This window comes from Pelobates fuscus, chromosome 4 (assembly GCF_036172605.1).
Source record: "Pelobates fuscus isolate aPelFus1 chromosome 4, aPelFus1.pri, whole genome shotgun sequence".
Classification (NCBI taxonomy): domain Eukaryota; kingdom Metazoa; phylum Chordata; class Amphibia; order Anura; family Pelobatidae; genus Pelobates; species Pelobates fuscus.
Window position 1 is genome coordinate 111,710,353 of NC_086320.1, and position 24,815 is coordinate 111,735,167.

Sequence of the window (24,815 nt, forward strand, 5' to 3'; positions counted from 1 at the left end):
TATGCACCAGCTTCATAATAAATAGATTTCCGAGTGGATGTAAATGCTGGTTTGTGTTTGCCAAGTTAACACGTGCCCTGGAGTTTGATCTGTTTTGGCTGTGACTCCGGGCACAGGGCTCAGTTGATGATTATTTCATATCTATTTCTGGGATGTTGTGGGAAAAGTAATCCAACTTTAATTATCTGTGTGTGTTAAGCTGGTAATATGGCTTTGGTTTGCAGTTTAGAAATTTCGATTTATACATTGTCCTCCCAATTCTATTTTTTCCCTCTCTTTTTATAAATGTTATCTCTATTCGTGATGTCCCGAACAGTTCGCCTGGAACCGTTCATCGGCGAACATAGCGTGTTCGCGATCGCGAACACGCGCGATGTTCGGTCCGCCCCCTATTCGTCATCATTGAGTAAACTTGACCCTGTACCTCACAGTCAGCAGACTTATTCCAGCCAATCAGCAGCAGACCCTCCCTCCCAGACCCTTCCACCTCCATGACGAATAGGGGGCGGACCGAACATTGCGCGAGTTCGCGACCGTGAACTCTCTATGTTCGCCGACGAACGGTTCCAGGCGAACTGTTCGGGACATCACTTATAGAGATAACATTTATAAAAAGAGAGGAAAAAATTAGAATTGGGAGGACAATGTATAAATCGAAATTTCTATGTTCGCCGGCGAACGGTTCCCGGCGAACTGTTCGGGACATCACTAATCTCTATAGTGTGCAGTGGAGGCTATTGCTTGGGCTATAAAAGCCCTTTTCTAGCCTTCTTACATGTTTGGCATATTTCTCCCAAAATTGCCTGATTGTCACATGGACAGCACTTCAAGCCCTCTAATTGCTTTATGTAAAGAATGCCTCTTAACCTCTCAACATTGTGCTCAAACATTCACACACTTGGTGTTTTGGCATCTGGTGTCCCTGTGTATATTTATTGTTCACTATTTGCTTTTATTTAGTGCCAGCATATTTCGCTTTGCTTTACAATTGTAGAAAGGGGATAATTTGCTCAAACAAGCTTTCAGTCTATGCGTTCTGTGTTAGTTTTACATGTGTTTTTGTAGCTGCTTCTGTTTCTGTTTCTTACATTGGAAGAAGAAAGTAAGGAACGTCCGTATAATTTCTCTACCTGGGTTACATAGGGTTAATGATTGGAACTGCTGTGACAATGGGTGTTGGTCAACTAAAAGGCTGATGTTGGGTGCTCTTGGTGAGTACAATGTGAATGATGAGAGCACTCTGACTGATGCTCTCTGCGCATGCGTATTAGATCCAACTCGGCACCATGGCTTTGTGGAAGGAGGAGACCTAGCCAGTGCCAATGGCGTCTCAACGCTGGAAAGAGGTAAATAAACAAAGAGTTTTTAAACTCTTTCAACAACTAATGTGGTGGGTGGACAGCCCTCCGACTCTATATAATGTACAGCTTTGTATTCCGAACGCTATAGTGCTCCTTTAACATTAGTCCATATTAGCTTGGCAATATTCTGATTAAAGCTTATGTCAATGCTCAACATTTCCACTAGCCATTGGCAAGTAAAAATGCATCCCTGGTTAGTGTGTCAGGCTTGCAGTGGCACATAACTTTTTGGCCTGGCTAGTAGCATACAACTTGAAAATTTTTAGCCCTGCTTCTGTCTTGTATAGACGCACATATTATTTGCAAATTATAAACGGAGATATGTGTCAAAGTTATACAAGCACAAGCGTCACGATTTCTATATCGCTAGGTTTAAAATGTACAGCTAACGGATATATTTACACCTGGATTTCCTGTTTGTTGAGCTAATTATTAGAGCTTTGTTTACCATGTGTAGAGTTTGAACTGTTCGACACCGCACATTTCCTGGTAGTTATCGTTTGGCCATCTCTTGTTACAGAACAATTACACATTGACATCTTTGTTTATTTTAATGTTAAAAATAAATAAAAATAATAAATGAAGAAAAACTTTGTACCAGTGTGAGCTCCATTCGTGGCAAGGGATTGATAACAGAGCAATTTTTTATTTAAAAACATTGTTTGGTTTAGGCAAAGTCATTAACTATACAAACTTATTTATTTGATTTGGGGTATTTTTTTATTATAATTTTTTTTTTATTTTTTATAAATTCTCCCCATGCAAACACTGCTGTGATTATCTGTCTTCCCCCACAACTTAGATGACACTTCTCCTTCCTACTTTCTCTTTACCCGGTATACAGCGTTCTGCTCTAGTGGGTTACTGGTTTCTCCCCTGTTGTGTTTTCTGTTTTAACTTATATATAGATAAATACTAAATTGAGTAAAACAATTCAAGGTGCTTTGATATTGATATATATGCATATAAATTGTATTTATTTTTATTTGCTTTACAAGGTGTCTTCCCAGCACTGTGTATGGTACGGAGAATGTGGGAAAACAGAAACTGGCCAACGGTATAACTGTGCGTATTCTGGGCCCCCTAAACCACTGCCTGAGGAAGGTCACACATTGCTACAGGTAAAATGTTCCCTCTATTCTTTTTATTTTAGAGCTTTGTAACTATTCGGAGTGAGGTAGCTATTTACACTTTTGGAAAATTACTTCTAGTTTGCAGGGAGAAACCCTTTTTTGTGTTTAGTTTTTTTGGGATTGTGAGTATAATTTCATAATGATATAAAGGGATACTATAGTCACCAGAACAACTACAGCTTAATGTAGTTGTTCTGATGAGTAAAGTCATTTCCTGTAGACGTTTTGCAGTAAACACACTTTTTTTCAGAGAAAAGGCAATTTGTACGTTATAGCCTAGGGATACCTCCACTGGCCACTGCTCAGATGGCTTATAGAGGTGCTTCCTGGGGCAGTGCTGCTCACTGTGTTGCAGACACTGAACTTTCCTCATAGAGATGCATTGATTCATGAGGAGATGCTGATTGACCAGGGCTTGTGTTTGGCTTGTGTTGGCTCTGCCCCTGATCTGCCTCCTAGGCCGTCTCAATCCTATGCATTGTGATTGGCTCAGATCAACACTTCTGATGGTGTCAGCCAAGCAGGCAGATCGAAGCAGATCCAGCAGCAGCAGACTGCAATAAAGGTAATATTTTGCTATATTTAAAGATGCTGGGGAATTAGATGGTGACTTGGACACTATAGGGTCAGGAATACATGTTTGTGTTCCTGACCCTATAGTGTTTTTTTTTATTTTTGCCTCTGGAAGTTAAATAATACTTTCAGCTGTAAAACAGACTTGTGGCTTCTCAGCCAATCAGCAGGAGCTGCTAACAGCAGTAAAGCATAAAGAGATACTATGGGCATCAAAACAACTTTAGCTAAATGAAGCAGTTTTTGTATATAGATTATGCCTTTGAAGTCTCACTTCTCAATTATCTGCCATTTAGGAGTTAAATCACTTTTGTTTCTGTTTATGCATCCTTAGCCACACCTATCCTGGCTGTGACTGACACAACCTGCATTAAAACAAAATTATTTTATTTTCAATCAGACCTTTTTAAAAAAAAAAAAAATTATATATTTTTATTTTTTTTTAATTACCGTATATACTAGAGTATAAGTCGACCCGAATATAAGCCGAGGCCCCTAATTTTACCACAAAAAAACTGGGAAAACTTATTGACTCGAGTATAAGCCTAGGGTGGGAAATGCAGCAGCTACTGTGTGTTTGTGTAGTGTGTGTATATAATGAATGCAGAATTTGTGTGTGTTTGTATGAGTGTGTGTGTAGTGTGTGTAAACTGGGTGGGGGGAGGGCATTTTCATTTAATATTTTATTTTAATATTATTATTATTATTATTTTATTTTTATTTATTTTAATATTCTAAAATGAAATTATTATTTTTTTTTTTTGGTCCCCACTCCCTGGCCAAGGAGGGGGGCTATGGCAATCCCTGGTGGTCCAGTGGATTGGCTGTGCAGTGGGGGGGCTGGCAGGAAGCATTTACTTACCTTTACAGCAGCTCCTGTCAGCTCCGTGCAGCTCCCCCGTTCAGCTCACAGTGTAAGTCTTGTGGTCTGCGTGCCGCGCGGAGCGTTGCCACGGTAGCCCGTGGCCACGCTCTGACGGTCGCGGGTCTTGCAACACTTAAACTGTGAGCTGAACAGGGGAGCTGCACGGAGCTGACAGGAGCTGCTGTAAAGGTAAGTAAACGCTTCCTGCCGTCCCCCAACAGGACCGCCGGGCTTGTAATGAGCCCGGCGGTCCTGGTTTGTATTATGGCAATGTAAGTTGCCATAATACAGACACTGACTCGAGTATAAGCAGAGTGGGGCTTTTTCAGCACAAAAAAATGTGCTGAAAAACTCGGCTTATACTCGAGTATATACGGTAGTGATATTGCAGGAGGTAAGGTATGTCTTTTTGCTGATGATAAAAAGATATGTAGCAGGGTTGATGTTCCAAGAGGGATAAGGCTAATGATTTAGGTAAACTAGAAAAATGGCCAGTTATGTCAACTGACATTTAATGTGAATAAGTGCAAGATAATGCATCTTAGACGTAAAAACCCAAGGGCAGAGTATCCCCTTCAAATCGTCTTTGTTCTGTTTCATGTTATTTTCCTGTTAATTTCATGTTCGGTAGAAGTTATTTCATTGGTCTCTAACATGCATGACCCTTCAAGACCATTCATGGGGATATTACATGTTTAGCTGTTGTGTTGTTGTTTTTCTTTTTTCTTTTGCTTCTTATTGTTAAAACATTTCAATTACAGCAACTTTGTCCATCGCTGTACTATGGCAATGTGAGTGTTTGCTGTGATGTTGATCAGCTCAACACACTGAACAGCAACTTGCAGATTCCATTGCAGTTCCTATCCAGGTAAGTCCTTATCCTGAATCATGAAATATTATCATGAGCTATATCTCACTTCAAACACTTAGTATTCCAGCTATTATATGTTGGATTCACTAGAGCTGACATTTTCTGCCATATCTGCCAACTTGTTGAATGCTACTTTTTGTATTTATAAAATGCGATTCCTCAGTATATCTATCTATTTATTCTCAGCTTTGTTGTAATGAGCGATATAAACTTAAAGGGACACTGTAGGCACCCAGACCACTTCTGCCCATTGGAGTGGTCTGGGTGCCAACTCCCACTACCCTTAACCCTGCAAGTGTAATTATTGCTGTTTTTTTTTTTAAACAGCCACTAGAGGGAACTTCCTGCTCTATAGCACAGGTTTTCTGTGCTAGAGCGTCGCTGGACGTCCTCACGCTGTGTGAGGACCTCCAGCGTCGCTCAATTCCCCATAGGAAAGCATTGAAAATCGCTTTCAATGCTTTCCTATGGGGTGCGCTAATGCGCATGCGCGGCATTGCCGCGCATGAGCATTAGGTCTCCTCGGCCAGTGGGCGGGATCAGTCTCGCCCACCGGCCGACGTAGGCAGAAGGTGGAGCGGCGGGGGAGGAGCAGGCAGCGACGTGGGACATGTCGCTGCCTCAGGTAAGTCACTGAAGGGGTTTTCACCCCTTCAGCAACTGGGGTTTGGGGGGTGGGAGGGAGAGGAATCCTGCAGTGCCAGGAAAACTGATTGTTTTCCTGGCACTGGAGATTCCCTTTAAAGGAATACTATTGGGTCAGGAATACAAACATGTATTCCTGACCCTATAGTGCTAAACCCACCATTAAGGTGGCTTGCCCTCCCTTACCCCCCTTAAAAGCATGCAAAACTCGCCTAATTTCCAGCGGCGTGCGGTCCGCCCCTTGGTGATATCATTAGAATTGCTGATTTTTAGCCAATCCAATGCTTTTCCATGGGGAGAGCATTGGATTGGCTAAAATCAGCAAGGGGCGGGGCCAAAAACCGTTTTGGCCAATCTGCAGCTCCTCATAGAGATGCATTGAATCAGTGCATCTCTATGAGGAAAATTCAGCGTCCCCAAGCAGAGCACTGCAGCCTGCAAGCACCTCCAGTGGCCATCGGAGGAGTGGCCACTTGGAGGTGTCCCTAGAGGCAATGTAAATGCCTGAAGGCAATGGTTATACTCACCAGAACAACTACATTAAGCTGTAGTTGTTCTGGTGACTATAGTGTCCCTTTTAAGATTCATTCTGGAATTTCTCAAATCTGAAGGACCATTCTGGGCACCATAATAACTAAATCACAATTAAGTTATGTAGAGAGGAGGTCCTGAGTGCTGCCATATCTGAAGGGCATAAACTGTTAATGAACGGTTTAACCCTAGTGTCTGCAAAATGGCACCCAATTGCCTGGGCCCCACTAATATTCTCAGCCTGAGAAAAAGATGAAAACTCAGCCTGCATAGAAATTGTAGGTGCAGAGCGATTGGGCGGCTTTTTTCAGATGTTGGGGTTAAACCGTTTATTAACAGTTTAATCCCTTTAGGTAAGACATCTCCCGGAACCACCTCTGCACCATAACAACTTCATTGCAATGAAATTGTTATGGTCTCCAGTTTGTTCTGTTAAATAAATAATAAAATTGAGATTTTCTGGTTTGAATCTTTGATAAGAGAGGAACTATGTTGTTTATTAATTTGTTTTGACAAATGCAAAGTAAAACTGCTCATAGAGAAATTCTACCTCTTCAAATGAATGGCTCTGCATTCTGATTTTGGTTTTGAAATACACCGACTAGTTTCCTCATAAGCATGGGATTAACTAGCTTCTGTAAATAAGTGATTTTTAAAGTTCACTGACTTTCTTTAAACTTTCTAGCTGTTTCTTGCAACTTTGTTATAGTGACACCATTCTTCTGGCTTTGGCTGTGGTTCTTACTTATGCAGCAAACCTATCAAGTCACCTGTCAAAGTAGACCAGTAAATATGTGTGTGCTTGTATCCAATAAAATATATAGGAATGAGGAGCTTGGAGCTAGATGTGTTTACAAAGAGCTGAGCAAGCTAATCCTAGTACTTATTGTGCCATTAAAGAAACACCATAGTTCTATGAATTGTTCCTCCTTCCAGTCCTGTGGTAATTATAAAGTTAAAAACACTTTAAAATAAAAATAAATAATAACTAGACGTGTGTGAGTGCCAGGAAGGTATATGGGTTGGCCTGTCATTTGGCTGATTACTGAATTTAAAGAAAATGGTTACATTTCTCATTAAGATGTAATGGTATAGTGCTGGTTTTGCCTTCTGGCAAGCAGAGGTATATATATAACTAACCTATATCTGTCAACTGAGCTAGGGTAATGGATGTTTGAAAAAAAATTGATTTTCCTGCTCATAGAAAAGTAAACTTAGGGGTGGGGCAGGGCGGCCATGCCAGCAGGCTGCTAGTCACACTAGCTCCAGGGGAACTCGACTAATAATGGGCAAAAACAACATCAAAACCAGCCTGGAACCCCCTGGGAGTATGAGATACCTGGTACAGCTGGAGCACCTGAGAACGCGTGGACCGGGTCCTGGTGAGATGCTCTGGGGCTGGGGAGACTGAGGCCTACTCGGGAGGGGAGTGGGGCGGACAGCCGCTGCCTCGCTCTCCGCCCCGGCACTGACTGAAAACCGCACCGAATACGGGGTCCCCGGCCATGTTCACCCACCCCCTGGGCCAGTGGGTGTTATCCCAGCCTCACCGGGCAGGCAACATCCTGGCAGAACTTTCTCAGCGCCGAGAGCCACCACGCGGCCCTGAAAAAATGGCCGACAGAGATGCACCTAGGCTGCCGACCGATGAAGAAGGTGTGCTGAGAGAGAGCTCCAGCGGCACATGGCCCGAGCCACGACCACCCAGGGCATTTATATGCACGACGGGGCAGCAGCGGAGACCTGCGGTTCTGCCGACTACCCACACTGCAAGCAGACCCACCCACCAGCTGAGGACCCAGCGCCTATCTTAACCGAGCGCGCCTCACCAGAGCTCCCTATAATGCACACCACGGACCAACACTGAGGCAGTGTCCAAACGATTACCCCATTACAGCGGGGCCTACACCTGATCACTGTGACCTGCAAAGCGTCATACTCATACCCGCGTACCAGCAGGGAAAGAAAATCCACAGAGGTCCGCAGACACTCTGACCTGCAGTGGGTCCCAAAGACTTAAAGGACACAGAGGTGCTCTACGAGGACTAATTAAATGCCGGAAAAAAGGACACTGCTCACCATCATCCCTGACGCCAAAACTGACAGGTACCCCAGCTCCTTACGACAGACTGCAACTAAAGCAGGAGCTACTGGACCAGTTGCTGACAACCAAACGGACATATCCACCTATACTATAACTGAGGCTGCAGTTAGAGATGGTCTTGATGCCCTAGTGTAGACAACAACCTAGCAAGCCACAACCTGTCTGGTGGTATAATATTTCTCTATTTGAATACTCACTTTAAGATAAGCTAATGTTCCATATAAGCATAAGCCTGTATAACTGCAATTTATTCACTTGCCTAATGAAACTTAGGTCTTAAGCAAACCTTAATGAAACGTCTTAAAACATAAGCCCGAATAACCAATCACCCCCGCTTCAAGTTTTCTCTTGTAAATAAACTGATCACTAGTATTGTGCAGGCTAGCTACGTAACTACAATGTAAAAGCGAGTTTAAAAAATGTAAAAAGTGCATTTCTTTTATGTGACATGACACTGTACAACTGCATGTATATCTTGGTTGGCACTGCGGACCGTAATGTATTTTCTCTGCACAAAAAAATAAAGAATTAAAAAAAAAAAAAAAAAGTAAACTTAAAATTAAAATAAAATGTTGCTTTCGTTTTGCAAAGTCATGACAGTGTCAGGGATCGGAATAATGAGTTAATCATGATGTAAGTAATTCAGCGTGGTGTCCCTGCTAGGATGTTGCAGTTCTGTACACCTTAAGTCGGGTCCTATAAACTTCACAAATAACTTACTGTGGGGTTCTATATCCTTGCAATTTTACTTACATGAAATAGATGTTATTGGAGATGTAAGTTAATTTACATAAAATGCCTTGGGCCTATCTTTTCAGAAACCGTTGTTAGATTGAGATTGTATGTTGGTATATTATTAAACCGTAACAGTGACACAGATGTACAAGAGAGGAAATGTATCACTGGGTCATAACATATTCTCATAAAAACTGAAATAAAGGAACTCGCTTAAACTCTGTCCTGGAATAACCCGGTGGTGCTCCAGAAATCATTTTTTAGGTGATCATTGCAGTTATGAAGAAACAGCATGTGTTTAACCCCTTCATGGGCCATGGCATGACAGGACTATTAAAATAAGGGGGTGGATTTGCCTAACCTCAGTCCATAAATTGGTCACTTGGTGTTGAGTTCCTTTGCAATTTTCTCATTCCGGTCAGGGACTCTAATCCATCGGCGCATGGAACAAAAAAATTGGTTATTGGTAACCATGCATTTTCCCACTGTCTGGTGTCATAGTCCTTTAATGCCATTTAAGAAACTTTTAAGGCAGAACCAGGGTTTATTTACGAAAGTGAATTTCACATTTTAATATCCGAATAGTTGAACTGAAAGCAAAGCTGACATAGAGAACATTTGCAGTTTGGCTATTTTGACCTTGAATTTGAAATTTGCTTTTAATTTTCACTTCTGTAGATAAACCTTATGGCTGGAGATATGTTAAAATAGATCTGTAATTTCTCATAGAATCTTTATATTGAATTGGAATGACAATGAATTTTTAATGTAATCTTGTAGCACACGTGGCTCCAATATTTGCAATGGCCAAAATGAAAATGCATCTTGTCACGTGCCTATGATCTCTCATTGTGTATGCACAAGAAGGCCTGCCTAGCAGCCTCTCGGAATATTTCATGGACCCCTGCTTTGTTTGCTCGTACACGAGGGCAACCTCCTCTGCTGGTATTTCAGAGAGAGAAGATGGCAGCACCAAGGACGAAGATGCTTAGTTGCGGTTGTGTATATCTCCCCAGCTTGCATGACCCCTGGATGGATCTTTGCAAAAAGTAACAGATCCACTTCACAGAATAAATTCTGAGTCCATTTTCTAAAAATGTATCAGTTAGCAGGAACATTACAGTGATTTATTTCACTTTTTTTTTTGTTTTTTTTTATTCTTTATTTTTGCTGTGCATGCAGGAACAGGCTTGCAGAGCCACAACAGCAACTGCAGGCCTTTTCATAGTATTTTACAGTGTGGCAGATTAAATAGAACAAGACAGAAATATTGACGAACGCCACAACAGCGTACATGTGCATATCCACGTATTAAACAGTGGCAGCGTTATGTTCGCATTTTTAGGTACAGGCTTTTCCATGCGCCATAGTTGCGTTCATATATACGTATACATGCTTAGTATTGGCGTGAGTGTATGTACGATTTTAAAACCTAAACAAACTAGACAATTACGGGCTGAACATAACTAGTGGGTTAATACGTTGCTAAAGAGTACCGTCGTATAGTAGTAATAACAGTTGCACATCTATCGTATCATAATGACAAACAAGTGATCATGACATAATGCTAGACATCAGTAGGAAGGAGAGTCTCTATAGCTTAATAGTCTGGCTGTCTTTACTGACGTGGGTGCCCTATGCTCTGTGTGAGTGAACTAGTATAAGTGTGACGGCATGAAACACAATGACAGACTATGGACTTGCATCAAGTTGACATTCTATGCGCTTTTATATTAGGGATAAGTGTGGTGTCACGTTCGTTGCTTGACGTGGGTGCCTGAGTCCCAATATTTACTGGTGTGGCTTACTAAAGCCTCCTCCATGTCTAGTACATTATGTGGGATTTATTTCACTTTTATTATTCTTTATCTGTAGCCCTCAGTGTAACTTCCTCATCTAAAAAACTTAGTCCAGTCAAAGGCTGTATCCATTGCTATATTTTGTGATAAAATAATGGCAAGGTCTGCAGGAATGAATGAGATCTGCAGGGAGATCCAATGCTACTGCTAAGAGCTCATTACAACCCACAAACACCCATACCAGTGGCACACAAAATTAAAATCACTTATTGAAAAGCATGTGACAGCATCCTTTGCCTTGACAGAGCTCTAAACTCCTAACCAAGTATAATTCAGCTGTATATTTGTGTATGTATGTGTGTGTCATGACACACATCTCATCCTTACTCTATGTGCATGATACATATTTGATGGTGTTAATAAGTCTTTTTATTTATTTTTTCTGCTTTTTTTCTCACCAGATGTCCTTCATGCTTCTTTAATTTAATGACCTTGTTCTGTGAGCTGACCTGCAGCCCTCGACAGTCAGAGTTTCTGAATGTTACAGAAACCTCTCCCCTCGATGGACCTGAAAGCATCACAGCCATGGAGTATTACATCGGAAATCGATTTGCAAATGGTAAGTCGTGGCTTATTTAGAACCGTTGTAATGTCACCCACCAGTTACTATGTAATAGGGTGACTAGGTGTCCCTTATTGTTTGTATTGATATCATGTGTCAGGTGGTCTATCTGAATTCTTCTTCTTTAATTAAAGTATTAAAGCGGATCAACAGTCAAAATATATTTATTTAATCAGCATTATTATTATTGGCATTTATATAGCGCTAACAGATTCTGTAGCGCTTTACAATATTATGAGAGGGGGGATTTAACTATAAATAGGACAATTACAAAAAACTTACAGGAACGATAGGTTGGAGAGGACCCTGCTCAAAAGAGCTTCCGTCTGTAGATGTTTAACAATTTCCCAAGATTTGTGTATAAATAACTCGGGGCACAAAATTTCCACTAGCTATTGCCAAGTGGAAATATAGACTTGTGAAGCAGAATTTCACCCCTGGTGATTGTATCACAAATCTTCACAGCTTGCAGGGGCAAGTAACTTTTAAGGCTTGGCTCGTAGTATAGGACTTGAAATTTTAAGCCATGATAACTTATCTTTTGTGAATGGCATGCCCAAATTAAGGCTATTTTTGCTTATTCCATGCTCCATTTTCTAAGATGAATTCATTGGCTTACTGGTTGTACTTGACTCATCCAGGCTTGTCCTGTGATTTCTTTTTCTACTCCATTAAAACTATATATCTGTAGACTCCCAGTTACCGCTGTCTCTAATCTGGCTGCTCCTTGGTTTCCGGTTTGTGGCCAGTGCCAACAAAAAGCTTTTAGAATTGGGGGCGGCGCCTGACCGGTAGCTGAACGGTCGCACACTGAGAGTGCTCCTGCCACACGGTACAGAATAAGCACCACGACCCCAATCGAACCCTGAAACCATGCCGGGGCACACTATACGAGAAGGGGGAACCCGAGTGATCAGTCTGATACCAGACACAAGCGACTTCAACGACCGGAACCCTGAGGAGGCACTTTGCGGCCTATGGGGGATGGCGGCAGGGAGAGTAGGCCGCTCTCTCCGACCCAGCTCCAAGGCAGCAATGACACCGAATGGCAGCCTAACTCATCCCCCCCCAGGACCGGTGGGGGTAATCCCGGTCAACCACCTTGAAGCAACCGGGCCAGGGCAGATGCAAAATGCACACCCGCAGGAACGACACCTAGGCACACTGAACAGCACAATGGCGGATGCCACGTGCACAGTGGAGCGCAACACAGAAGTGCCGGCCTACTCGACCAGGCTAAATGCCATCTTCGAAGCCTTTTGGCCGAAGCTAGAGAGCCGAGCACAGCAATGAACACACTCGACCACGGAGGGAAGCATTAAACAACCCCGCCGCAAGCAAGTTACTCCTCAACCTGACAATGCCCTAAGATTGCGCTGCAGAGGGAAAAGCCTCCCGCTTACAAGACACCTCACGAAAGGATATCACACACGTCGGCGAAGATACAAAGCGCTGCAAACCCTGCATACACACCCAGCAACCGACAGGGACGAGCAGGTCAGCCGTGAAAGGCACATCGCACTACAACACACGAGATGCAGACAAAGCCACAGTTGAACCAACGGACCTCAGCAGAAGCTACACTACCCCGTCATCTACTCGCTGACCCGCAGAGGAGCGGACACGGCACTAGGTACCCGGAACCGGAGGGTCCCGAGCATAAAGTTAGCTGGACTTTGGCAGTCAAGCTGCAGTGGCCTCCCTTTGAGAGGCATCGGCTGAACAGCCCACTGGGACACTCACCAACCAGGCAAGGTTTGCGGTATTCACAGCTCTGCTGCAGACTACTTACCTCTGGACTCAATTCCCGTTACTATTTAGACTGTTGTATAGCTCTCAGTTGAACTATCTGCCATTAAGCACAGATCACACTCAACGAGTAAATGTCATTACTCCACTTAAACAAAACCTAGTGCAATACCACCATAAGTTATGTTCCTGCAGGCATTAACAATTGTTATAGCTTATATACATATAGTAGATATACCATTAATCTGCCTAGCATACTCTAATAGCGCTGCACAACCCTGGCCAGCTCATACAAATAAATGTTGATCATCTCATTTAGATAGCATGTACCACAAACGTAGAACATCAACTTACACCACCACCACAGTCATGAAGACAGGCTTACATTTATATATTGAGTCAATCCACTGTCTATACCCCATCTTACGTAATCACAAAAAAATTGCTGTTTATCCTTATGCAATGCCATGCGTGTTATGCCTATTACCATGCTACCTGCAACTGCTGTTGGGGCAGAGCAGGCATACTGTTATTTCATGCACAAAAAGGAAAAAAAAAAAGCTTTAGAATTGCCAGAAATGCCAAGTTTGGCACCAACTTATTCCAAGTGTTATTGGGCTACACCACCTGTGATTTGCGTTTAGTCACCAACTTGGGGAAAATGAGAGTTATAATGTGGCAGCTTTGGGGACCTCCGTTATCCGGAGGTAGTTTTTACCATTCAAGTGCCAACGAAATTGGCATTGTTTCAAGTAACTGTCATTTTAATTACATTAACATCCCTGGAATGCAAGGGTTAGTAGAGGAATCTCAATAAAAAGCACCTCTTCATAATCTAAAATTGACTCTTTATGTCATTATTATTGAGACAGAAGTTCTTGAGCCCTGGCATTTAATCTGAACTTTAAATTCACTTGGTATTCTTCTGAGTGCATTAATTGAACAGTGATGCTCAATGCCAAGGTTTGTGTGTGTTGCATAAAATATAGCCAAGCTTTGAGAATTTGTTTGCTGTGAGAACACGTGCCCACAAAGTGATTGAGAAGAACCTCATTCCTTCTGCCTCTTGACTTTTTTGTTCCAACTCTTCTTGTTCAGCCATGTACAATGCATGCCAAGATGTAGAAGCTCCATCAAGTAATGTCAAAGCTCTGAGTCTGATGTGTGGAAAGGATATTAAGGACTGCAATGCCACCAACTGGATTGAGTACATGTTTGACAAGGACAATGAACAAATTCCATTTACCATCACCCCGATCTTCTCAGGTAGGTTAACTAGACATTTAACAATTTCAAAGGTTTTTATAGCTTCTGGTGATTGGTAATTTACAGTAGATTTTGTTTAATTTTGAGGATTGTCAAAAATGGCTGCCGGGTCTAGATTTGTTTAGTTTTATCCTAATATTCTTTTTATTCACTTACCCTAAATTCTAGATTTGCCGTATCTTGAAAAGATTCCCATGAACAATGCCACCAAAGGATGCAATGAGTCTGTGGATGAAGTTGGTGCTCCTTGCAGTTGCCAGGACTGCACTCTTGTGTGTGGCAACACACCAAAGCCCCCTCCACCACCTGTACCTTGGCTTATTTGGGGTTTGGATGCTATGGCTGTCATCATGTGGATCGTTTACGTGGTTTTCTTGCTTCTCTTCTCTGCAATCGCCATTGCCTCTTGGTGTTATAGGTATGTCTGTACTGTTGCTTGCCAGGAACAACCCATAGTTATTGTTATTGGACATTTTATTCCGAAGATTGATTTGACCACAGTAGGTTTCAATAGTGGCCCCACGTTCCAGCTGTGCTTTGTGTTTACGCTTATCTTGGCGTTACATAGTGTTTGGGGATGTAGGCTACTGATATCCGTGAACACATTGTTTGGAGTTGAGAGCTACAAGAATGGATTTATGTCTCTTATCCTTTCACTGCATTAAGTTTGAGAGTGATAGAATCTGGAAAATATAATAAAAATTACAATCAAACGTTTACTTTTTATTTTTTAAAGGTATTTTTAAAAATCTTTTTAAACTGTTTTTAAGTGGAAGCATTGCTAAGGTTTCCAGTTAGGTATAAAGATCATAGTGTACATAATTATGGATCACAGATGTTTTTATTAAATTCCGAGTTTATTTGTGATTGTACTTTTGTGGCATTTTGTAACAATTTGCTCATCTGTCCCTGTCTGAGATTCAAATTGAAACCATACTGTTCCTCTTTGTGAGTGCAGTTTTCAAGCAATAACAGTCATTGGTTCCCCATAACACATTGAAGAATTTAGCAGTTTTTGGCACCTAACATAGTCCTCTTAGGAATCAGCCTTTATTTTAAAATGTCAAATATGCAACTGATTGGTTACTATTTATATCTCACACATACTGGTAAATGGCAGTAAACCCAATATAACTCCGTATTGCAATTGTTTATTGCAATAGTGGTTTAGTTACAGTGCAGTGGAACTTCTATTTTTATGTGTTCAAGGATCTAACAAATATATATATTTTTTGTTCCATACCTGAGCACATAAATTGTAATTTTGGTTATGGTGTCCTTTATCAATGTGGTAAAAAGCTATTATATCTTTGAACATTTTATTGTTGGCCCTTAAAACTTGATCACACTGACCGATCACTAGAACACTCCAAGTACTCCCACACACACACACCACACCCCACACACACACCCCACCCACACCCTCCACTGCTATCAAAGTACTTTAGCATCCTTGGTAGCATTCATGCTACTGATTGATGACCATTGTAAAGTAATTCTGCAGTGTTTGTGTAATCTCTGACCAGTGGAATTATGGTAAAAGCTGCTGCCTTTGGTCTGTCTTGTTTATGTTGTAATTTGACATCCTTTTAATAGTTTTATTTATTTATTTTCTCTTCATTTCAGGAAAAAGAACATAGTATCAGAATATGCACCAATTGATAGTACATTAGCATACTCTGTAAACTCTACACCAATTTCAGGTATGTGTGATATATTTTAATTCTGTAGTATTGGACTCTACATATAGGTGTGTGTGTGTATGTATGTGTGTGTATATATATATATATATATATATATATATATATATATATATATATATATATATATATTCCGTATGAGGTTAGTTACTGGCTTGGCGTTTCTTGTAAAGTAACCAACCTCATGCTGATGAGATGCATTAACAATGAAACGACTATCCATGAGTGGTTCACTGGCTTTGCTCCTCTTCCCAAGTTGTGTTTCAAAGCTGTTGTATACAGCAGACACAAACTCCAAGGAATCCATGATGTATAAAGTGGAATTATGAGGCAAAAATGTGGTTTCGTTGAGCTCATTTGCAAATGCCTACCCATAATCCCTTGCAGTAGTGAGAGCACTGTTAAAGTGAGATTTCTGTGGGAAAAGAAAGTCTTATGGCTTAACTGGTGTGTGTATTTGTGTTTAGCAATGTATTATATATATATAATATATATATATATATATATATGTATGTATGTATGTGTGTGTGTGAATATTTTGTTTTAGTTGACCCATGTCCTAATTCATGTTCTAAAACATTGTATACTTTGTAGGTCATGATGAGCAATTAATTAGCCTATAAACCCCTTTGTTAAAATACACACACAAAAAAAGGTTAACTAGAGTGTATGTGGGGGAATGTTATGAGGTTTAATAACGATTTTACAAATCTCATTTGGAACAGAATCTGCTGCAATAGGTAAATGGCTAATTCAGATCCTGCAGAAGGCTAGTTACAATGTGTGAGGTTGGTTTTAGGCCAAATAAAAAAGGATGAAGACTGTAGACCAATCCGTTAACTATTTTTAATTAATAATAAAAAATTAAAAGAATCTCGCTCTAATTCCTTTTTGTGTTTTGTATAAAATAGGTGACCCATCATGCTGTGATTCAGCTGGTGAAAGACTTGAGAACTGCCTGAGAATTGCCTTTACAAAATGGGGCTCATTCTGTGTACGGAGACCGTTTGTTGTTATATTCTTTTCTCTGGTTGCCATTGCTGCTTGTGCTTCTGGACTCCGATTCATAACCATAACTACAGACCCGGTGGACCTCTGGTCCGATCCACACAGTCAGGCTCGCCAAGAGAAAAAATACTTTGACACCCATTTTGGGCCATTCTTTCGCACAGAGCAGCTGATCATCACTGCCCCCAACAGCTCAGTTCATACCTATACACCGATCCCAGTGGGCAGGGTTGTACCCTTTGGACCACCCCTAGCCTTTGACATTTTGGCTCAGGTAATGGAATGAGATTCATCTTACTCTGCAGAAAACTATACTTTGTGTTTTTACAAATTACAGAATGTGTCATAATGACTAGAATGGTTATAATGGATAAGGTACCACATTTTGAAAACAAAAAACCCCTAATGTTTATCTAACCATTATGATCGCTTCTTTGTTACAATATAGAAAATGAGCTTTTAACAAAGTGAAACTTTTGTATGTAATAGTATCAACAAAATCGACTTGGAAAGCAAGTATAAAAAGTACTGATACCTGAGCTTTCAGCATTTTAAATACCGGTACTTTTGTAGATTTTGTTGATTGTTTCGAATACTAGTCTTTACCTCTCTGAAGAAAATATATGAATGCAAAATTAATCGTTACCAAATTTCATTAGGTAATTCTCATGTTAAATAGGTCCATTGTGTGCCTGCTGATCTGTGCATTTCAATTCTAGATTACACTCCCAAATCACTGGTCTGTCTATAAATGTGTTTATTGGCAACCAGTTTTTTTTGTATTCTATTTCATATTCTTCTTTTAATTAATCCGAAGAGTTTGTGGTTGGTGTGTGTTTTCTAGCACACATTGAGGGCCTAAGGATCACCAACACACTGCCTTGGGATAATGGATTGATGAACATTTGGTACTGGAGAGCTTCCAAATAGGCTTACAAGTTGTCACTGCCATAGTCTATGAAATTTTTAACGTTTGATTCTCCTTATCATGTACCAGGTCCTTGAGCTACAGAACGCCATAGAAAACATATCTGCTGCATACAATAATGAGACCGTGATGCTGAAAGACATCTGCCTGACTCCTTTGGCACCGTATAACCGCAACTGCACCATTCTCAGTGTGCTGAATTATTTCCAGAACAGTTACTCTGTGTTAAACCATTCAATCAGTAACCTCTTCTATGTGGTCGCAGATTACCACACTCACTTCCTATACTGTGTGCAGTAAGTAACCTTGTTTGTGTCTGTGCTGTAGGGATGATCTAAAACAACCTTTCCAGTCCCCTTCTTCAAGAATCACCTGTACAATAGGAGTCGATGTTTAAATATTCATGTTTCTCTACCTAGTCTGTAGTTGGATGGCAGGTCAAGTCTTTGCTTGATCTTCTTGGCTGAAGACTGGCCAGTCTGGATCTAAAGAACCAGTGTATGCAGATCAGAGCTTAGCTGATGGTGTAGGACTAACTCCCACTATAATCAAAGGGAAACTATAGTGTTTGTTGGGTTGTGTGTGTGTGTGTGTGTGTGGGGAGGGGGGGGGGGGAGTTATTGTGGGTCTATGTGGGTAGGAGGTGAGATTTATAAATAAATATATATATATATATATATATATATATTTTTTTTTTTTTAATATATATTTGTTTTTTTTATTAAAATAAATTAAAAAAAATAATAATTTTGATATCCCCCCTCCCTGCTTACCTTTGCCTGGGAGGGGGGGGGGGGGGGACGACGACAGTATAAGGCAATCCTGGTGGTCCAGTGAAGAAGCTGTGGCGGGGAGAGTGAAATCTAGCCTGCAGCTCAGGCTAAAGTTCACTCTTGCGAGATTCGGAGCGTTGCCATGGTTACCACTGCACCGCTCAGAGGTCGCGAGAGAAGAACCCAGCGAGAAAAAACATTTAGGTATTGCTTGCTCAGTCCTATACAGAAGACCTCATTATAACAGTCAACACCATGTCTGCCAGTTTACTTGTGTTATATGACATCCCCCAACTAACCCTTTCAGTGGTGCTACTGGCCGCTGTATCGCTGGAAGAGTATTTCATAAAGTCACATAGCTTACCCAAACTGTGGAGGCCACCCTAGGACAGTGATGGCTGATCATCATGGTGGGGGGAAAAAAATGAAAAATTCCCAGTAATTCGCAAAATTGCCAAGGAGATCTGATAGCAGAATAGCAGAGTTGAGAGAATGTTTCCAGTTTGCATATTTCAGCTACATTTTACAGTTTCGTTGTCAACCTTCCATAAGTCACAGTTTTAAAGTGAAGAATCCCCATTTTTCTTTTTCAAGGTCTCCTAAAGTACTGCCAAAACTTTGCTTGATTGCAAAGGTGATGATGCAAAATAAATTGTGTGTATATTTTCAGCTGTGAGACTTGGGGCAGCAACAATTTGTAACCCTGCCTCACCAAACTGTCAGACAGAATGTTTATTTCCAGCCGCACAATTATCCATTTTTCCCTACATTTTGTGTGCTCTCCCTCCTGTGGCTGCTCTCCATTTAGAGTGGTTCCAATCATCCATTGCTAGAAAGTTTACTTATGCACTAAATACCTGCTTAGGGGTGGTTTATGGAATAAGACAAGTTATTGCTGGCTTCCTATTCTGTTTAACAGCAGCTAGCTGCCCAGATCATAATGTATAATGCAGAGTGAGTCCCATACATTGCTGCACTCCAGACGTTCTGATTTCAAATCCTGTCACGCCTTTCGTTTCATTTCCTATTCTGAGTCTTTTTTATTGAACAGCAGTTTGTGTGACAGTCTAGTTTGCCTGCCCTATCTATTGTGACAGTCTTTGTCTTGGATAAAATGTGTAACTGACTGTATCCTTCTCGTGGCCATTTCTTTCAGGTCCCCAGCCTCTCTGAATGACACAACAATTCTGCATGACCCTTGCCTGGGTACATTTGGGGGACCCATCTTTCCATGGCTGGTACTAGGGGGCTACGATGGTGAGTTGCCACACACTGATTACTGTTTTCTATTGAATCCTTGTTTTTCATTTGCACTGTTCATATAACCTCTTCCAATTTTTTGGATGGCCTGTGTGAAGTGGGACCTGTGGCTTAGGTGCACAAGATGCATTAGCCAGCCACACACAGAGGCCGGCCCACGTTGACATGGGAGGTTCCAGACTCTGATTAAGCCATCACGTGTGCACAGATTCACATGTACTAGTGATTCTTTTCTCTGTATTACCGAAAACAGATATATGGTACAGAGCAGGCAGGATCCATGTGCTAACTCTAGACTCTCCGATGTAATTTGGAGTGATTGATGCAGATCTAGATGTAGATTGTTTTTAAATTAAATGTCTCTTTCTTAATGCAGGAGAGAATTATAACAATGCAACAGCTCTTGTGATTACCTTTCCTGTGAACAATTTCCACAATGATACAGAAAAACTAAACAAAGCGAAGGCCTGGGAACAAGAGTAAGTCATTTTCTTTGATGATTAATCGATGTTTACTCATTGTAGCAATGTTGCAGTAAGAAGGGACCTTACTGACCATGTTGTAAAAGTTCAGTATACATTTCACTTTATGTTCTCCTAACTTAATGTGCACCCCAGGCTCGAGTTCCCATCCCCATTTACTGCATTAGTTAAATAATGCCGTAGAAGTAAAAGGAAAAAACTCATTTAGATCTGCTCCAGGTCAGTAGTGAGCAGGATACGGTATATGGAGCAGGATACGGTATATGGAGCAGGATATGGTATATGGAGCAGGATATGGTATATGGAGCAGGATATGGTATATGGAGCAGGATATGGTATATGGAGCAGGATATGGTATATGGAGCAGGATATGGTATATGGAGCAGGATACGGTATATGGAGGAGGATACGGTATATGGAGGAGGATACGGTATATGGAGGAGGATACGGTATATGGAGGAGGATACGGTATATGGAGGAGGATACGGTATATGGAGCAGGATACGGTATATGGGGCAGGATACGGTATATGGGGCAGGATACGGTATATGGGGCAGGATACGGTATATGGGGCAGGATACGGTATATGGGGCAGGATACGGTATATGGGGCAGGATACGGTATATGGGGCAGGATACGGTATATGGAGCAGGATGCAAAGCCCACAGCAGAGATCTGAGATATGTATTTCAGTTGTCACAAGTAGCATTATTCATGGTCAAAAAAACTAAACCTGCAATAAACACAAGTTGGCTCTTTGAGTTCTTTTTAATAATTTCATTACCATGGTATTGCAGGTAGTGTAAAATATACAATTTAATATGCATTAACCCCATCACTACTGGGTCTGTATGTGGTACGGCACCATCGGTTATGTACATCCAATGTGATGTATACCCCTAATATCACCGCAATCACTATCGCCGTGGCAATATTTGATAAAGCGCGTTTTTGTGTCTTAATGCATAACTTGTGCACCGAAGGAGCTAAATCAAAATCTTATCTGCCGGTGTTTAAAAAACGGTATATGATATATGGGTGCACTTAAAGGTAAACTGTTAAATTACGGTGTTACAAACCTATAGCAAAGATGCCAATAAGGCCCCTGTCATGAAATGGCGGTATTTGGGAAAAGCTCAGTCACGAAGGGGTTACTATACATTGGTTAAATTGAACCTGTCTTGGCATAACAGTAGGTCAGATCAAAGGCCATGAAATTTAATTTATGCATTGTGCCAGCAGAATTGCAGGCAATTTTATACATTCTAACTAAATCTAAACTAAATTTAGAGTCAAAGAGTGATTTGTAGGTTCTCTTGCACTCCGTCACAGCAACTAGAGGGCATTCATTGATGTTACTGTGATGTTCCTCTGGCAATTGGGTCTTGTGCTTGCCAGGATAGTATAAATGGAGCAATATTGGGGAAGTGTCAAAAACTTCTCCAAGCACCAGTAATGGAGGCTGGAGGAACTGGAAACCTTCTATTATGGTGACCGCATCACCTATTGCAAATTAAATGTAATATACATTTGCTGTGCTATTATAGCACTACCTCTGTTGTAATACCCTGCAGCTACATATTGATAATTATTTTACAACCGTTTTCTTCTCTGTAACGTCATTATTTGATACATCTTTTTTATTTATTTATTAAAGGTTGTGGTTTTTTTGTTTTTTTTTTATTTGTTTCCTTTAAATAATGTGTGATCTATACGTACTGAAATGAAAAACAAATAAATAAAACATTACTTCTTTACAGAATACCCAAAGTACTCATTCAGTTTCTTTGGGGTTTTGGTTTTTTTTTTATTGGTTTTTTTGCAACAAAAAAACCTAAACTACTTTCACCAGGAAGGAGACATTTAAGATTTCTGTTGCTTTTAAGTGTTTCCTGGGAACTTAATTTAAAAGCAATAGGTTTCATTGAATGACTATTGATTTTAGGTAAAAAAAAAAAAAAAAAACCTTTTCGCACAAGTAATGTTACCGTGGTTTGCAATATAGTGACTATAGTCCCTCCCAATGTTGACCATATTTTAAATATTAAATACATTTAGCAATAACTTAAAATGAATATATTTATTTTTGTGACTTGAAATTCATGTGGATGTTGTGTTTTTAATCAAAATATTTATACACCTTTTTTTTTCCCTTTATAGATTTATCCGGTTTGTGAAAAGTTATAATAATTCTAATTTATCGATTTCGTTCTCTGCGGAGAGGAGCATTGAAGACGAGATAAATCGGGAAAGCTACAGCGATGTTTCCATTGTGCTAATCAGCTATGGCTTAATGTTTGCTTACATCTCCTTGGCATTGGGAAACGTCGGCCAATGCCGTAGTGTCCTGGTGGGTAAAATGTTAAATACTATTTATGTTAAAAACCTTTAACAACTGCTCATTTTTTTTTTTTTTTTTTTTTGTAAATATAATTTTTATTGTCAGACGGGTCAAAATGAGACTCGCAGGTCTCCAGTTGCATATAAAACATTCGTTTAGGACACAACATGTGTCTGAGCATAAGAGAGTATAAGGTTTTGCATCAAACTTACAAGGTTGGGCGCGCAGGCCCGTTACAACATCGGACTCGCAGGTCCTTAACCATATTAAGTGGTCCTGTCTAAGGGACCGGGTTCTGATGAAGTCTTCCAATTACAACTGTGTCAGAAATTAGGACGGGTTCTAACCTGTAACATCGATTTCGGGTCTTATGGACCCCGAAAGGTCCAGGGGTGTCACACGAGAATAGTCACACTCTTTTGTAGTCTCACCCTGTCCCTGTCGGGTAACCGGCCTACTTAGGCCTTCAGTACATGGTTAGGGCTCCGCACCTTCCTGGTCGGTGCGTATCAACTGGGACGGGAGTCGGGGAAGGGGGGGAGTGGGTTGGATAGGGAAGGAGGAGTAGGGTTAGTATGTCGTCTCTGTGTCAGTCGGTCTTGGGCCTGTAGGTGCTAGGGTCGTCCGTATCGTCTGGAATTCTGGTTTCGCTGTCGTCAGTATCCACTACGTCCAGATGTCTAGGTATGTTTGTTGTTGCGGACCAGCCGCGTACATAGTGAGTTCCTCTATGGCTCTGAGGTCTTCCATTTGAGCAAACCAGAGGGCCAAGGACGGGGTCTCCTTCGTCTTCCAGTACCTTGGGATCGTCTGCTTAGCTATATTTATGATCCGGATCGTAAGTGATTTTTTATATGTGGATGTGGGGACATTTGTGTGGTGGAGCAGCATGGCTGCTGGTCCATATGGTGGGGGATTGTCCGAAAAGCGGGCAATGATAGCGTGGATTGTGTGCCAGAAGGGTTGTATCAGATCGCAGTCCCACCAGAGATGTCTAAGTGTGCCTATTTCCTTTTCGCAACTCCAGCAGAGGCGAGATGCATTTGTGTCTATGTGGTGTGCTGTGGCCGGTGTGCGATACCAGCGTGTGAGCAGTTTATAGGCAGTCTCTTGGCTCTTGCTGAATATGGAGCAGTGGTGTATGATATTGCACATCTTCTCCCATTCCGGGGCGCTAAAGGTGCGTTTCAGGGATTCCTCCCATTTGCCCATGAAGTTCGGAGGTGTAGTTGGTGTGTGCGACTGGAGGAGGGAGTACAGGTGCGATACCCCGTGTGGTAAGGGGTCCGGGTCAGAGCATAGTCGTTCAAAGACCGTGAGATCTCTGCCGAGTGCCAGGCCTTGTGGGAGTAACTTTACGAAATTACGCAACTGTTCATATTTAAAACGCGTTAGGAAGGGTTGGGGAGTCTCCCCACATATTTCTGTCAGGCTTTTCATCCCTCGTCTAGTGCAAATGTGTCGTAGGCGGGGCATGGGGTCGTTCACTAGTGCCCTGAAGGCCCTCGGGTCCAAGCCCGGTTGGAAGTCTGGGTTATGAACTAGGGGTAGTAGTGGGGATGGGTATGTGGAGAGGGCATGTCGTCCGACACTGCCTCGCCACACCGTCAGTGTTGCTTTAGTGTAAACCGAGTATCGTGTTTCCTTCCCTGACCCCCTTGCGGGGAGCCACGGAAGGAGGGCGGCTGGTATGCCTGCGTCGTATTCCTCTACTATTTTCCAGAGTTTGTGAACCCCCGGTTTGGACCACTCTACCACACGTTGCAGGTGACACGCTCTGTAGTATAGGGCAAAGTCTGGTAGAGCAAGTCCGCCCTTGTCTTTGGGTTGTGTCAGTAGGGTATATTTAAGTCTGGGTCTCCTCCCGTCCCAAACGTAGGTCCCTAGTGCCCCTCGGAGTGCCGTGAAAAAGGAGGTGGGGATCATTATAGGTAGTGCCTGGATAAGGTAAAGCAGTCTCGGTAAGAAGTTCATCTTTACTACTTGCACCCTACCTAGCCAGGATATATGGGGATAGGCCCACTCCCTCATCTCCTTCCGAAACTGGGTCAGCAGGGGGGCGAAGTTGG

At 41.6% G+C, this 24,815-nt stretch overlaps 1 protein-coding gene across 1 annotated transcript in view; it reads left to right on the forward strand.

Moving 5' to 3' along the window:
* The window catches only part of NPC1 (NPC intracellular cholesterol transporter 1), an 88,741-nt gene that overhangs the window by 42,623 nt on the left and 21,303 nt on the right, over window positions 1-24,815 (forward strand). Inside the window, exons 2-12 of the mRNA XM_063451475.1 lie at window positions 2,360-2,482; window positions 4,694-4,800; window positions 11,079-11,236; window positions 14,087-14,254; window positions 14,423-14,672; window positions 15,881-15,957; window positions 16,866-17,236; window positions 17,960-18,186; window positions 19,820-19,920; window positions 20,300-20,402; window positions 22,566-22,755. Coding sequence (XP_063307545.1) covers window positions 2,360-2,482; window positions 4,694-4,800; window positions 11,079-11,236; window positions 14,087-14,254; window positions 14,423-14,672; window positions 15,881-15,957; window positions 16,866-17,236; window positions 17,960-18,186; window positions 19,820-19,920; window positions 20,300-20,402; window positions 22,566-22,755 — 1,875 coding nt within the window. The remainder of the gene's footprint in view (window positions 1-2,359; window positions 2,483-4,693; window positions 4,801-11,078; window positions 11,237-14,086; window positions 14,255-14,422; window positions 14,673-15,880; window positions 15,958-16,865; window positions 17,237-17,959; window positions 18,187-19,819; window positions 19,921-20,299; window positions 20,403-22,565; window positions 22,756-24,815) is intronic.